This window comes from Cheilinus undulatus, linkage group 7 (genome assembly GCF_018320785.1).
Source record: "Cheilinus undulatus linkage group 7, ASM1832078v1, whole genome shotgun sequence".
Classification (NCBI taxonomy): Eukaryota; Metazoa; Chordata; class Actinopteri; order Labriformes; family Labridae; genus Cheilinus; species Cheilinus undulatus.
This window is the reverse complement of record NC_054871.1, coordinates 43,513,405-43,528,400: the sequence shown is the minus strand read 5'-3', so window position 1 is coordinate 43,528,400 and position 14,996 is coordinate 43,513,405. Positions and strand designations below refer to the sequence as shown.

General features: G+C 39.7%; 1 protein-coding gene across 1 annotated transcript in view; it reads left to right on the top strand.

The window, feature by feature from the left end:
- The window catches only part of nlgn1 (neuroligin 1), a 483,613-nt gene extending 469,649 nt beyond the window's left edge, over positions 1 to 13,964 (top strand). Inside the window, exons 6-11 of the mRNA XM_041791445.1 lie at positions 864 to 1,130; positions 1,222 to 1,583; positions 2,554 to 2,714; positions 8,774 to 8,930; positions 12,570 to 12,647; positions 13,362 to 13,964. Coding sequence (XP_041647379.1) covers positions 864 to 1,130; positions 1,222 to 1,583; positions 2,554 to 2,714; positions 8,774 to 8,930; positions 12,570 to 12,647; positions 13,362 to 13,964 — 1,628 coding nt within the window. The remainder of the gene's footprint in view (positions 1 to 863; positions 1,131 to 1,221; positions 1,584 to 2,553; positions 2,715 to 8,773; positions 8,931 to 12,569; positions 12,648 to 13,361) is intronic.
- The last annotated feature ends 1,032 nt before the right edge of the window (positions 13,965 to 14,996 follow it).

The following is a 14,996-nucleotide window of genomic DNA, read 5'->3' as shown; positions in this document are numbered from 1 at the left end:
AATGTTTGCAAAATTTCTTCTAACCACATAAACAGGACTGTTTTCAGCCTGATATTAATACGGCTTTTGTTGTTTGAATTTTAATGAAGAACTTTTAAGAGTCCACTTTGACCTGCAATTTTAATGTTTTATTACCATAGGGACTTACTGGTATGAACTCTTGTGTGGTCACGTAATACTATTTTTACAGTAGACTGAACAGTGTTGGCTGGCTGACCTCAAACTACAGTCATTTTTAGACCTTATTAATTGTGGGTTATACAATGTTGCATTACTGTTATTTTTTAATAAATGATACTGTACAGGTTTTAATAAAACCATTTTTGTTTGCCTCTGGGCATTCCTTGAAGTAAAACCTGCAGTCAATGTGCAGGACTATAAAACTGCAAAACTTTTTTTTTTTTTGGATATACTTTTAAAATTTTTGGAGAGAAATAGTTTGACTAAAATGCTTTCCGTTAATTTGTTTTGTTGTTATTATATTATTATAGCTCACCAAAGCCTTTGGGTGTCTCCAACTGTCACTGGAACTTGGCCCTGAGGATTGTGTAGGTGGGATAGACTAAAATTAAAAGTGGCTTGGTGCCTGGTAATAAATGAATATGTCACCCTATACAATGGTGCAGATCTTCAATGAGTAAATGGAATTTTCAGCCGTACTCTTATAAGTTTCGTAAGGAGGAACGACATTAGCTCTTACGTCAAACTTTCCTTCACAGCTTCTGCCTGTTTTTTATTCTTGACATGTATTTGTGTGTTGATCTCACCATACATGATTGTTTCTTTCTGACACTAGAAGGACCTCTCCAGGCTTATTTTGTTACTGTCTTTCCTGCTTGCCCTTGTGTTATTTTGATGTCCAGGTCTGTTCCAGAGGGCGATTGCTCAGAGTGGCACAGCTCTGTCCAGCTGGGCTGTCAGTTTTCAACCGGCCAAATATGCCCGGATGCTGGCCCGAAAGGTCGGCTGTAACCTAGAGGACACTGTGGAGCTTGTGGCGTGCCTTCAGAGAAAACACTACAAGGAGCTTGTGGATCAGGACATACAGCCAGCCCGTTACCACATCGCCTTTGGGCCTGTTATTGATGGGGATGTTATACCAGATGACCCTCAGATTCTCATGGAGCAAGGTATCATTTCAGTTCTCTTGAAAAATATCTTATTCAAATTTCTGCACACTGAGTTTGTTCTTTAAACAAGTACCCGTCCTATCTTTTCCAGGTGAATTCCTCAACTATGACATCATGCTAGGAGTAAACCAGGGCGAGGGACTTAAGTTTGTGGAGCTCATTGTGGATAATGAAAATGGCGTCCAGGCAAACGACTTTGACTATGCCGTGTCCAGCTTTGTGGATGACCTCTACGGCTACCCAGAGGGCAAAGACATCCTCCGAGAGACCATCAAGTTCATGTACACAGATTGGGCTGACAGGCACAACCCAGAGACCCGCAGGAAGACACTGCTGGCACTTTTTACTGATCACCAGTGGGTAGCACCGGCAGTTGCAACAGCTGACCTGCACTCCAGCTTTGGATCCCCGACGTACTTCTATGCCTTCTATCACCACTGCCAAACAGAGCAGGTAGGTCTGTGGCTATGAGAGGAGCAGTGAACACTTGTTAGCAAGTTAATGCAGTTTCTCCACACCAAGTTGTCTCCAAACTTTGATTTGATTCTGTCAGAGTGAACTAAATGTTGATAGTTCATTTGCATCTTTCTTTTGACTTTGTATGAAATTGCACCAGGTTTGAGGTAGCATTTTATTCAGCTTGAACACGCAATGAGGCTTCGAATGTACTGGCAGAATCTTTCTCCACAATTTAGGTTGTTAAAATGACTAGAATCTGAAAACACCATCACTGAAAAATGTAAATTTTCTTGTCTGGTTTGGGAGTAAATCTTCTTCTGATTGTTTTAGAGAATAAAACATAATTGCTTAAAGGAGACTGGTTTACCATACCAAGAAAAATAATTTCACTATGGCACCCAAAAGTCTGATTTTTTTCCTCAATTAGATTGTGTAACTGAAATTTTGCTGCCAAAGATTTACTTTTTTCCCACTTGTTTTGGCTTTCTCACTCCTGTCTCCTAGTTTTACTGTTTCTTAGTTTCTTATATTTATGGCTGGTTGCTTAGATACAACTTTGAAGAAATTCACAGTCCACAAAGAAAGTGACGACTAGTGAAAGAATCTTGACATTTTTCTTCTGGCATATTTTTCATTAACTGAGCACAGCTACACTTTAAAGATTTTGTTTTAAGATTCAAGTCAAAGCTTTTTTTCCCTCATCCTTTTATATTTCATCTTGTCTGGTTCTGTTCTACACTGAATAATGGGCCACATCCAGGAGCACAATAATATTAAAAAAATTCTTGCCTCATTTCCATTTTTTCTCTTACAAATGTTGAAGTTTCCAGCTTCTTTGATCTGTCTGTGTGTGTCACACTAGCCATTGTGTATCTGCAACACTAATAATGCCTTTTAATGTCCTGTTTCTGCAGCAGAAAATTAAATAATACTGATCTGATTTGATTCGTCTGTTGCTCATTAGGTTCCACCGTGGGCGGATGCAGCACACGGAGATGAAATCCCATATGTGTTCGGCCTTCCCATGATTGGACCAACAGAGCTGTTTCCCTGTAACTTCTCCAAGAATGATGTGATGCTCAGCGCCGTGGTCATGACCTACTGGACTAACTTTGCCAAAACAGGGTGAGATGACGATGCAAGCATGGCATCCAAAAACAAATCCAAAAAAAAAAAAAAAAAAAAAAAAACTCATCTAAACATTTGACAGAGCCTGTTAAATGTGTTAAAAGACCTTACTTTCACTGTTTTGAATTTTGTTATGTTGTAACTTGATGCTACCATAATTTAAATTCCTTTTTCAACTTACGCTCAGTACCTCATCATCAAACAGAGTTTTAGACATTTTTGCAAATTTGTGAAAGAAAAAAAAACAAACAAACAAACTGAGATATCACATTGGCGTAAGTATTCAGACCTGTAACAACTCTTAATATTTAGCTCAGGTGCCTCCAACATCTCTTGGTTGTTGCTGAGATGTTGCTGAATTAAATTGATTAGACATGATTTGGAAAGGCACACACCTCTCTATAGAAGGCCTCAGATCTGAAAATTAATATCAGAGCAAAAGCCAAGCCATGAGGTCAAAGGAACTTCCTGCAGAACTCAGAGACAGGAATTTTGTGAGGCACAAATCTGGGGAAGGCTACAAAAATGTCTGCTGCACTGAAGGTTCCCTATAGCAGTGGTTCTCAATTGGTCAGTCATCAGGACCCACCACTACCAAATCATTAAGAGAATTCGTAACCCAAATTTTGAAAAATTTCTGACCACTTATTTAATGAGAAATGTTGTGGTCTTGACCCCAAATGGAAGAAAACATAACTGAACAAAGAGAAAAGACAAAACATTTTTAAAAAGCAAATCTTTGCAGAAGGACAAGCATGCATACATCTGTTTTATTACATTTTCTCCAGACATTTGGTTTAAATTTGATTAATTTCTAAAGGAATTAACTCTTAACTTGAGAAAACCAGCTTTGTTTTCAAAGAAAAGGAAGTCAAAATCTTGAGACGGATTCTGAAGTTTACTTCCCATTATAGGAAAAACTAAAACCTCTGTATTAATTTACTGTACCTCTGTTTTGGGCTTCCATAATAGAATTTCATGCCATTTTTTTTTTCTCTGGGCATACATTCAGGACCCACTGGTGAGAGCTTCATGACCAACTTTAGGGTCCCGAACCCAGTCGAGAAACACTGCCTTAGAGCACAGTGGCCCCCATGATTCTCAAACGGAAGAAGTTTGGCATAACCAAGACTCTTCCAAGAGCTGATCTCCCAGCCAAACTGAGCAATCATTTGAGAACAGCCTAAGTGAGAGAGGTTACCAAAAACCTGATGGTGACCCTGACTAAGCTCCAGAGATCCTTTGTGGAGATGGGACAAAGCTCCAGAAGGACAACCACCACTGCAGCCCTCCATTGATCTGGACTATATCCAGAGTGGCTTGATAGAAGTCTCTCCTCAGTGCAAAATACATGAAAGCCTGCTTGGAGATTGCAATAAAACACCCGAAGGATTCTCAGATTGTAAGAAACAACATTCTCTGGTCTGATTACACCAAGATTGAACTATTTGGCCTCAATTCTAAATGTTATGTCTGGAGTAAATCAGACACTGCTCATCACCTGTACAATATCATCCAAACAGTGAAGCATGGTGGTGACAGCATCATGCTGTGGGGGTGTTTTTCAGCAGCAGGGACTGGCAGACTGGTCAGGGTTGAAGGAAAGCTGAATGAAGCAAAGTGTAGAGATATCTTCAATAAAAAAAAACCTGTTCCACAGCGCTCACGACCACTTACTGGACTGAGGGTTCACCTTCCAACATGACAATGACCCTAAACACACAGCCAAGAAAACACAGGAGTGGCTTACCAACAACTCTGTTAATGTCTTAGAGTGGACTAGTCTGTAGGGTTCTCATCCAGTGTGTAGAAACTCTTGACTTAACACCAAGCTAAACCTATGTCATCAGAGACTGAGTAAGGTTTCTCTCATTTGCTGGACTCTGTCCACTTTAACATATTGAGAACTATATTTCACATGCACATGAAATTAAACTACTAATTACACGAACATATTCCAACAATATTCTATAAAATATAATGTAAAATATCTAAAATAACAAAATACTCCTATGTCCTATGCCTCTCAGTGGATGGCAATGGATTGTCCCTAGCTGTCTGGCTGACCTGGCTGCAACTGTCAAACAATTCCCCAACAAAACAAAGCCCACCAACAAAAGTTTTGTAAACCAACCCACAAAAGCTCTGAGAGACAACCCCTGAAAGTGTTGAACACGACACATAGTCAAAGCCCTGACTTGAACTGTATGAAACATCTCAGGATTTGTCTGTACTGTTTCAAGAATGAAGATGCTAATGTCAGATTCCACACAGTCTTAGCATTTATACATGTTTGGGAAAGTTTCATTATCTAAGATGACAAACACTGCCTTTGATTTCACTGTGCAGTTACAGTATATGTGGCCAAGCCACCAAGGTTGAATCACAGCAGATCACAAACTAGGCTTCTTTAATCAGGATAGATGATTCATTTTTTTCAAGGTAGAACCCAGCAAAGAGTTAAGGTAGATAAAAGGTAAACAAGGTTTCTAATCATCTTAAAACAAGTACACATCTATTGAAAGACTCCCATTAGTAGGAGCTTAATGAAGAGAAAGGAAGACAATAAAGATTAGCAGAAATTCCAGAATATAACTTGCACTTGTTTACAAGACAGTCTGTTTTGTCTGTTTACTCCAATAGACTGTAATGACACTGTTTTCAAATATATGTACTCTAATATGGAGTTGGCCCTCTATTTGCAACTATAACAGTCTTCACTCTTCTTGGAAGGCTTTCCTCAAGATTTTGGAGTATTTCTGTGGGATTTTGTGCCCATTCATTCTGTAGAGCATGTATGTGGTCAGGTAATGATGTTGGACAAGAATGCCTGGCTCACAATCTCCATTCTAGTTCACCCCAAAGGTGGGGTTAAGGTCAGGGCTCTGTGAGGGCCAACCATGTTCTTCCCCACTGAACTTATAGTTCTTGCTTTTGCACTGGGCCACAGTAATGTTGGAGTAGAAAAGGACCTTCCCAAACTGTTGCCAAAAAGTTGAAAGTATGGCTTATCCAAAATGTCCTGGTATGCAGAAGCACTAAGATTGTCCTTCACTGGAGATAAAGGGTCTCACTCAGATCCCTGAAAAACAGCTCCGTACCATCATCCCTCCTCCACCAAACTTCCCACTTTGCACAGGGTAGTCAGACAGATAACGTATTCCTGCCAAACCTAGACTTAACCACCTGACTGCCAGGAGAAACCTGATTAATCACTCCACAGAACACGTTTCCACTGCTCCACAGTCCAGTGTCAGCGTGCTTTACATCACTCCATCCAACGCTTGGCATTAGACCTAATGATGTGAGGCTTGCATGCAGCTGCTCAGCATAGAAACCTATTCCACAAAGCATCAGCTGCACATTTTTTTGCTTACATTAATGCTAGTGAAAGTCCTAAATTCTTACCTACAGAATCAGCAGAGTGTTGGCGACTTTAACTGCCATGCACCTTCCACTTCATGGCTAAGTTGCTGTTGTTTCTAAACACTTCCACTTTCTGATAACATCTCTTACAGTTGACTGTGGAATATCCTGCAGGGATAATTGCAAAAGTGATATCCATCACAGTACCATGCTTGAAGTCACTGAGCTCTTCAGAAGATTTTGTATCAAAAATGTTTGCAAATGAAGACTGTACGGCTAGGTGCTTGATTTTATTCATCTGTGATAACAGATCTGATTGAATCACCTGAATTCAGTAATTAACAGGTAAATACTCTTGTCCATATAGTGTATATCAGTAATGGTCTATGCCTAGGTGTGCGCTGAATGATAATCCCATCCAAAGTCCAATTAAATCTGAAATAAAAAATTATCCTCTTGAAGTTTAAACAGGTCAATTTTCACTGATGAGTGTCTGATTAATTGTTTGATTCAGACACTTTCTTGCTGTGAGCATAATTTATACCTGTCTACTTTATCTTCTCCTCATCCTACTTTGTGCTTGCTGTAATTTTATCTGACACAAAATTATCAATTCTATAATTAAAATCAGTGATTCCACAAGGTTAAAAGTGGAGTTGTGTCCAAGTATCTAAAGATCTACAGCTGTGCTATGCAGAAAGACAGAACGTTGTTTAAGTAGAATAAGGGTTTTGCATTGAGACTACCTGTAAGACCTTTTTTATTTTTTTCCTGAGCTGGTTATTGAGGTCCATGTTAATACTCATAGAATGAACCTCTAGAACACAAAATTCATGATGCAAGAAAACAGGCTAACCAAATGAAGACAGTTTTATGCTAAAGTAGCTACTTATAATGAAGGATTTCAACCCTAAATTTATTTTCAAGATAGAAGTGAATGTAAAAGCCATAGAGATGTTTAAAGTTGAGTACCTTTAAACAGAGAAAAATATTCCATATTCACTCCAAAGGAATGAGAAGTGGATATTTGTTTCCCCAGGTCCAATATAGACCTTAATTGATACAAAAAAAAAAAAAAAAAAATCAAAGCTGATTATTGGATTTCTGATTAAAGAATGACATTTGCATAATGTAAGAGCTGTGTTTGCATTGTCTGTGGAGCTCACTAATTTGCAAGCTTCATCATGTACTGTACATATGCAGAACATGCAAGAGATCAATAGGAAGTCAGCCAAGGGGTTATTTACACAGCATTGGCTGTCTGTGTTCTGAAATCGCTCCCAAAGCACTTGATCAACATGCAATTAGCATTACAAGCCCATGAACTAATGAATGATTTCATTGTAACTGTGTTTCCTCAATATTAGGCCACATTGGATGACCAGGAATAGTGAATTGTGCTATCCTGTTTAATGGACTGTGCAGTGTAATCGGTATTCTATGCACACACTCTACATATCTTCAAATACATTCTTAATTAATGGACGTAGCCCAAAGAGTGACATTCTCGATGGGATGGAATTAAAATCCTTTTTCCCTCCTTCTGTCCCACGTTGCCTCTCAGCATATAATCACAGCAGTAATTGTTTTTTGAGAGCGTAATGGGGGGGACATTGGCTTTTTCTGTGCACTGCCCAGTAGCCCTGAGGGGAACAGAAAGGCTCTAATTATCTACATATATAACCCCAAATTGACGTGGAATGCTGGGTACCTGGGAGATTTATGCCACCAATTTGAATGGTTAAGCGTGATCCTGATGGGGTCTGGCTGGCTCCACATGTCGTTCTCAGACAATGGGGCGCTCAGTGGGTCTGAATGGGCTTCCATAGCTCAAATGGCTGGCTCTGTTCAGCCCAGATTAAGTGTAAGTGGGTCTATTTAGCACAGGATCCCATGTGAAATATGTCCTGAAAGCTACTCTGTGCTGGATATGAGGGGAGAGTTCACACGGGGGCACTGACCTGCATTCACGATGAAGTCCTTTCACGTTTCTACGCCTTGTCTGTTATGTTTAAACCGGTGTTGACGGCTCAGTAGATTAAAGCAGTAGCAGCTTCTGAAGCACTGACTTTATACAAGCATGGTTAAACTTATTTCTACATAATCATATTCTTACTTTGAAGCCCCTTTTTATTTAAATTATATATAGATGAGTCACTCCTGATGAGACATGCATTGTGCATAATTAAAAAGAATAAAGTTTGATATGCCTTTTTTTGCATAAGAAACTTCAAATTGACTAAACTTCTGATGATATTAGTGAGCTTAAGACCTTTTCAGTTAATCAGAATCTTTGGAAAACCAATCATCTGTAAGTAAAATACCCATTTTGACCTTTTTTTGATTTTATCAGGTGTGATATCTCAGAAAGTGTTGATTAATATTTGATGAAACCTTAGGGCTTCATCTCAGCACTGCATACCTCTATTTTCATAATTACACTGATTAGCCTGAGGGAGTTGCTACACTTGGGTCAGAATTAAATTTTTAATAAACAGTCATGTCTCCGTGGTGTAGTCTTTCTTAAGTTCAGCTTCTGCTCTTTCTTACCATAAAGTAAATATTTATGTGGCCTGATGACTTTTATTGATTTGCCAGAAGAGGTCTGCATAATATCTGTTCAGTCGTGTCTGTTGGATTGTGTCATTCATTTTTCTATTTTGCTCTTTTTTTTTTTTTTTTTTAATTAGGGATCCTAACCAGCCGGTACCTCAAGACACCAAATTTATCCACACCAAGCCCAATCGCTTTGAGGAAGTAGCCTGGACACGCTACAACCAGAAAGACCAACTCTACCTCCACATTGGTCTGAAGCCACGGGTCAAAGAGCACTACCGTGCCAACAAGGTACACTTAGATATCACAAAGAAGTCTCTTTCTAAGAGTTGATTTATCTGTTTAAAACTTTAAGTACTGAATAGGTTCTTTGCAGTCACATGATTCTGATAACACTTGCAAGGAAGTGGGGGGACAGCCATTAGGAATGAGTGGGAATGGAGGAAAGATAGTACTTTAAAGCTCTAAATGGACCTGTATGCTGCAATTATCATCAGAAAATTTACATACAGTGCTTAAAGGGATACTTCAACATTTTGGCAAATTCACCCATTGCCATAATTCAAGTGTACATCAAGTTTGATCCCCACACTTTACCAAAACAATGAGGTTTTTCAACAATTTAATCAATATACCTGGCGTGGAGGTGATCATGTCACTATTTACTCAGTCCTGCAGACCTTCTACGGTTAAGCCAGATGGAGGGAGACAAGTCTTGTGGAGTCTCGTTCTGAGCTAAGAGGCTAGCTGAGCCCTTCAAACTTGAAAAAAAAAAAATCCTCGTTTTGTTCTTGACATGTTTTAAATTGAGACGGTGATAGACGATCAAACAAGTAAATATTGTGGGTTAAGAGACCGAGTAAAGATGTGGCGTTCAAGAACGAGCCTATGCTAAGAAACAGCTCGTTAATGTGAGCCTAGCTCCTTTTTGAGAGCCAGTTTTCTTTCCTCCATCCCTTGTCATACATGAAGATGAGAGACAGATTTTCCTGACCGTTTTATGGAAACACACCAAATGCGAGCCTTGTGTGATACAGCTCTTCCAAGGCTTTAAACAGAGGCTTTTTTAATTCCTGCCTGCTGCTGTTTCTCCAGGTTTTTTTAAATTAATTTTTTAAACACAGTGCTTAACAAATTTATTAGACCACCACCCAAAGTATGGTTTATGCCACAGCTGCCCTAAATTAACAGCATTGGTAATTACCAAAATCATTTTTTATGTTTCTGCAATGGTTAATAAACCGATATGTAGAAGCTCTTTAACCCAAATGATATTTTTAATGCTAAAATATAATTATTGTTGTTATCCATGAATTTTCAAATTTACTGATTTACAAAAAAACTGAAAAAATAGTAAAGCACATTAATATTTCTTGATTAAGATGTCAAATTATAATAATTTACTTCCATTCCTGAACAGAAATATTGGTTTTATTGGTTGAATGTTATGCTTTATTAATTTCTGACTTCTCAGAGAAGCCCAGTGAGCTGGCTCAAATTTGGGTATTAAAAGGTGAATTCAGTTTGAAATTCCTCATTTGTGTTAAAAATGGTAAAACGTGGAGAGCTCACTGAAAATGAAGAGTCCGCATTAAAGCCCTTCATGATGCAGCTGTGGCATAAACCTTACTTTGGGTGGTGGTCTAATAAATTTGTTAAGCACTGTATATATTTTTTGTGCTTGAATATTTCCCTCCTTTTTGGGACACAAAAGTAGCTTAAGAATTTAGAATATCTTCATTTTCGTACTTTCAACCCTTGATATAGTAAACAGCTCATATCATGGCCTTTTCGGTTGCGTTTCTCTAAGCAGAAATCACTTCTTGCCTCCCAAGGGGGGTCTCCGCTGCTGCTAGATGTCATCTACAAAGAATCCGTCCTGACAGTAGTCCTCTTTAAATGGAATGCATGTTATTTCAAGGACCCTTGCAATGGCCAGCTGCAGTTGTGCTAGAAGGTTCCTAAAGTTTTCATATATAATACAGCTATTACCTATGATGCAAATATCACCTATTTTTGTATGAACAGCTAATGTTCAAAAATATCCGATCTCATCTGTCCCTGTCAGACTCTACTGGGGATCAGTGGTCACATTGTTTTCCATTATGATTATGTAATCAGATTAAAATAAACAACTGTTATAGTTATGCAATGATTACACATTATTTTTTTCCCAATGACAGTAGCAACACTGCCCTAAGAAACTAAAGTTCATCACTACAGATTAGGAAATCATGGCACTGCTTTGTTAATGATTTTAGAATGAAAAACTTTTACAGATCAGATCTAATCTAGAATATACAGTTTCTATGAAAAGTATTTACACCCTTAGATGTTTTACCTTTTTATTGATTTTATAAATCAGTCATGGTTAATTCAATTTGGCTTTTGTGACAAAACAAAATACTCAAAATATGTAATGTAGAATAAATGACTGCATAAATATACACTGGTCACAAATAGTCATTGGTTAATCAGTATTCCTGGCTACATTACATGATGTAGACAAAGGAACACTCCAAGCAACTTAAAGAAAAGGTTATTGAAAGGTATAAGTATAAAAAAAGTATAAGTATAAAAAAAAACCTTCCAATGCAATGAACATGCCCCATTGAGAAATGGAAGAAACACTGCATTTGTATAAATCTGCCTAGATGAAGCTGTCCTCACAAAATGAGTGACAGTGCAAGATGGAGACCAGTGAGAGAGGCCACCAATACACCTGACTACTCTGAAGGAGTTACAAGTTTCAGCAGCTGAGATGGGAGAGACGCTGAATACAACAACTGTTGCCCAGGTTCTTTTCCAGTCAAAGCTTTATGGGAGAGTGGCAGAAAGAAAGCTACTGTAAAGGAAAACTCATATTAAATCTCAGCTGGAGTTCTCCAAAAGGCATGCAGGAGGCTCCATGGCCAAGTGGAAGAAAGTTCTTTGGTCTGATGAGACCAAAATTGTGCTTTTTGGCCATCAGGCAACACGCTATGTTCAGTGTACACAAAACACAGCATATCACCACAAACAACCCACCTCTACTGAAATACAGTGGTTGCAGCATTAAGCTGTGGGGAAGCCGGCGCTGAAAGGCTTATAAAGATAGAGGGTCAAATTAATGCAGCAAGATAAAGGAAAATCCTGGAAGACAATCTCATTCAATCTGTGAGAAAGCTACGGCTTGGGAGGAGATTTATTTTCCAGCAAGACAATGACTTGAAGCATACAGTGAAAGCTAAACAGAACTGCATGTCACACCTGATCCCCATGCAACCTGACAGAGTTTAACAGTTTTTCAGAGGAGAATGGCTGATTGAGACCTATCCACACAGACTCAGTGCTGTGATTGCAGCCAAAGGTTCATCTACTAAATACTGATTTGTAGGGGGTGAATTTTTATGCAATCATTTATTAGCTTTGCATATTTTTATTTAACTGATATTGCTTTTCAGAAATCTGTTCTCACTTTGACACTAGGTCTTTTGCTCTTTTTTTGTCTAAAAGTTAAATTGTATTGATCGTGGTTGATTTATAAATTCAATAAAAAGGGAAAATTATCCAAGGGGTGAATACATTTTTAGGCACTGTATTTGGTCTTATTTTCCAACTTGCTATTTGTAATTGTACTTTAAATGTCTTCATAGTTAATCTTGGTTACATATCCCATGGTGTTTGCCTCACCAATACCCTGATCCCACCAAAAACATGTGTATTTACTTGTACCATATAGCTGATCATGTGACATGTGCTTGTCTTATAATGAACAAGTCTGACACATGAAACACTGCCCATAGCTAGATACCATTAAGATAAATATACATAAAAACTGTCATCAGTGTGTAATTTCACATCCACTTTGGTATGCTCTTCTTAGTCAGTTCCCATATATGATATTTCTTCATTTTCATTCCTACTTCATATTCCCTGTCCTCTTCTCAGGTCAACTTGTGGTTGGAGCTCGTTCCTCATCTGCACAGCCTCAACGAAGTCACACAGCTCATCCCTACAACCACCAAGGTCAGTACTAAATCACCTATATACCTCACCCTGCTCCTTATGTAACGACCTGGTTGGATTCCTCCACAGTAAGGTTTAGGATTATCCCCAAGCATTAAATTAGATCTTGATGAAGAAAAAGTTCTCATATCAAGCATAAATATGTGTCTTTAGATCAACTTAACTATGAGCTAGTTGCAGGGATGCCATTCTGTAATCTTGAATGTTTGATTATCCTGTGCAGGACAAGATTCTTATGCTTTAGCTAAATACCAACACTGTTCTTTGTTGTGCCATGATCCGGCTCAAAGCCATGACAAAAACGAGGGGATGTACTGGTTTTAGTAAAATAATGAAATGGTTATATTACAAAACATGAATTAAAGAACTAACACCTAAATTAAAAGAATAACTAAAACTGACAAAGTTGAGAACTAAACCAAAAGGAATCGCCATGCTGGGGTGCAGAGCTGCAGCAGCGCGAGCAGAGCAGGACAGAGCAGAGAGAGTGACTAGGTTGCCACCTACCCCACCTACCAACCTGCAGGAGAAGACAGACAAGACAGTAAGAGGGCAACACACAAAATACTTGCGGGCCCTAGAGGCAGGAGGCCGTCACAATTTTCTTTCCAACAGTATCCTCTAATGTCTCTCACTTTATATCCTTGAACATCATTTAAACTTGAAATTAAATATATACTTATCATAATACATGATTGTGTCCTTTGTCTTCAGATCCCGCCACCTGAGGTTAACAACCGCACCCCTAGGACCAAGGTACCGGTGACCAAGCGTCCTAATCCGACTCCGTTCCCCACTGAAACACAGGACAGCCACAACCAGCCACATCTGGTGGACCAGCGGGACTACTCCACTGAGTTGTCGGTGACTATTGCTGTTGGGGCCTCACTGCTCTTCCTCAACATCCTGGCCTTTGCCGCCCTTTACTACAAAAAGGACAAGCGCCGGCATGATGTCCACAGGCGCTGCAGCCCACAGCGGAGCGCTGCCAATGACCTGGCTCACACTCAGGAGGAGGAGATCATGTCCCTGCAGATGAAGCAGCACTCGGACCTGGACCGGGACTGCAGGGGGGTGGGAGACTCCCTGCATCCGCACGACATGGTGCTGAGGACTGCCTGCCCGCCGGACTACACTCTGGCCATGAGGCGCTCGCCAGATGACATCCCTCTCATGACGCCAAACACCATAACCATGATCCCCAGCACCATGGGGGGCCTCACCTCGCTCCATTCTTTCAACACCTTCCCCGGCAGCGGGCAGAATAACACCCTGCCCCATCCACACCCACACTCACACTCCACCACCCGGGTATAGCCCAGTGGATGCACCCACGCAGGCAGGACTCGGACGGCTGAGGCAAAATCTAGCGCCACTGCTACGGAGACTTATGGCCGACATGCTGACAAACACAGGTGTGCCAAGAGCTGAAACGTCAGCCTGGAGTTCCCAGACACCCATGGAATTATACCGGGATTGAACAACACCCTGTTCTTACCTGAGGGATTATAGTCAACGGATTACTTTGGGTTTGGACATGAAGAAAAAAAAAAAGAATAATTATGTTTTTTGTAGAAAAATAAAGACAAAAAGAAAAAAAAGTGAAAATACGCAGAGGAAGAAAAACAACCTTACAAGCTTAGACAAGGAGGAGGATGTTTTTTTATTATTATTTCTGTTCTGATATTGCAGCAAAACAAGGTACAGTAAACTACTTTTTCTTTCTAGCGACAGATATGGCCTTCGGGATCCTTTGACAAATGACTGCTTGACAGTATTATCTGGAAGCAGAGCAGAGCATCAGACACGCCTCGGAGGTGAGAAGAGGGAAGCACTTTGTAAAAGAAAGAAAACATATTGTTTTCCTTTGGCATCGCGCTGCAGATTACTCTGTTGGTGGGGCACAGAGTGGATGCGGCGCAAACCAATTTAGGCATGTGTTAACTTCATAAATGGAGGCTATGTAAGATAATGCAAAAACAATAGTTGAATAGAGCAACGGAGGATTGAGGACTTCAAAGAAAAAAGAAACCCTGTATGCACAATGGAACCATTTTGAGGAAAAAAATGTCAGATACTTTTCATCCATTTATTTTTGAGGATTGGGAACAATTTTATTGTATAGAACCTATTTACATATCTAGATCTGTACACTAAGCACCAAGGCTGTTTAAGCCCTCTTCTCTTTGGGGGCATCTATACTGCAAACCTGCCAGCAGGACTGAACCAGTGGGAAACGGGGATCCACCTACTGGCTTTCTGGCAGTTCCAACTTCAACACAGAGAGCTGGGGGACAAAGGATAATTGGATATTTTAGCACGATGCGCATGACAATTTATCTGCTTGAT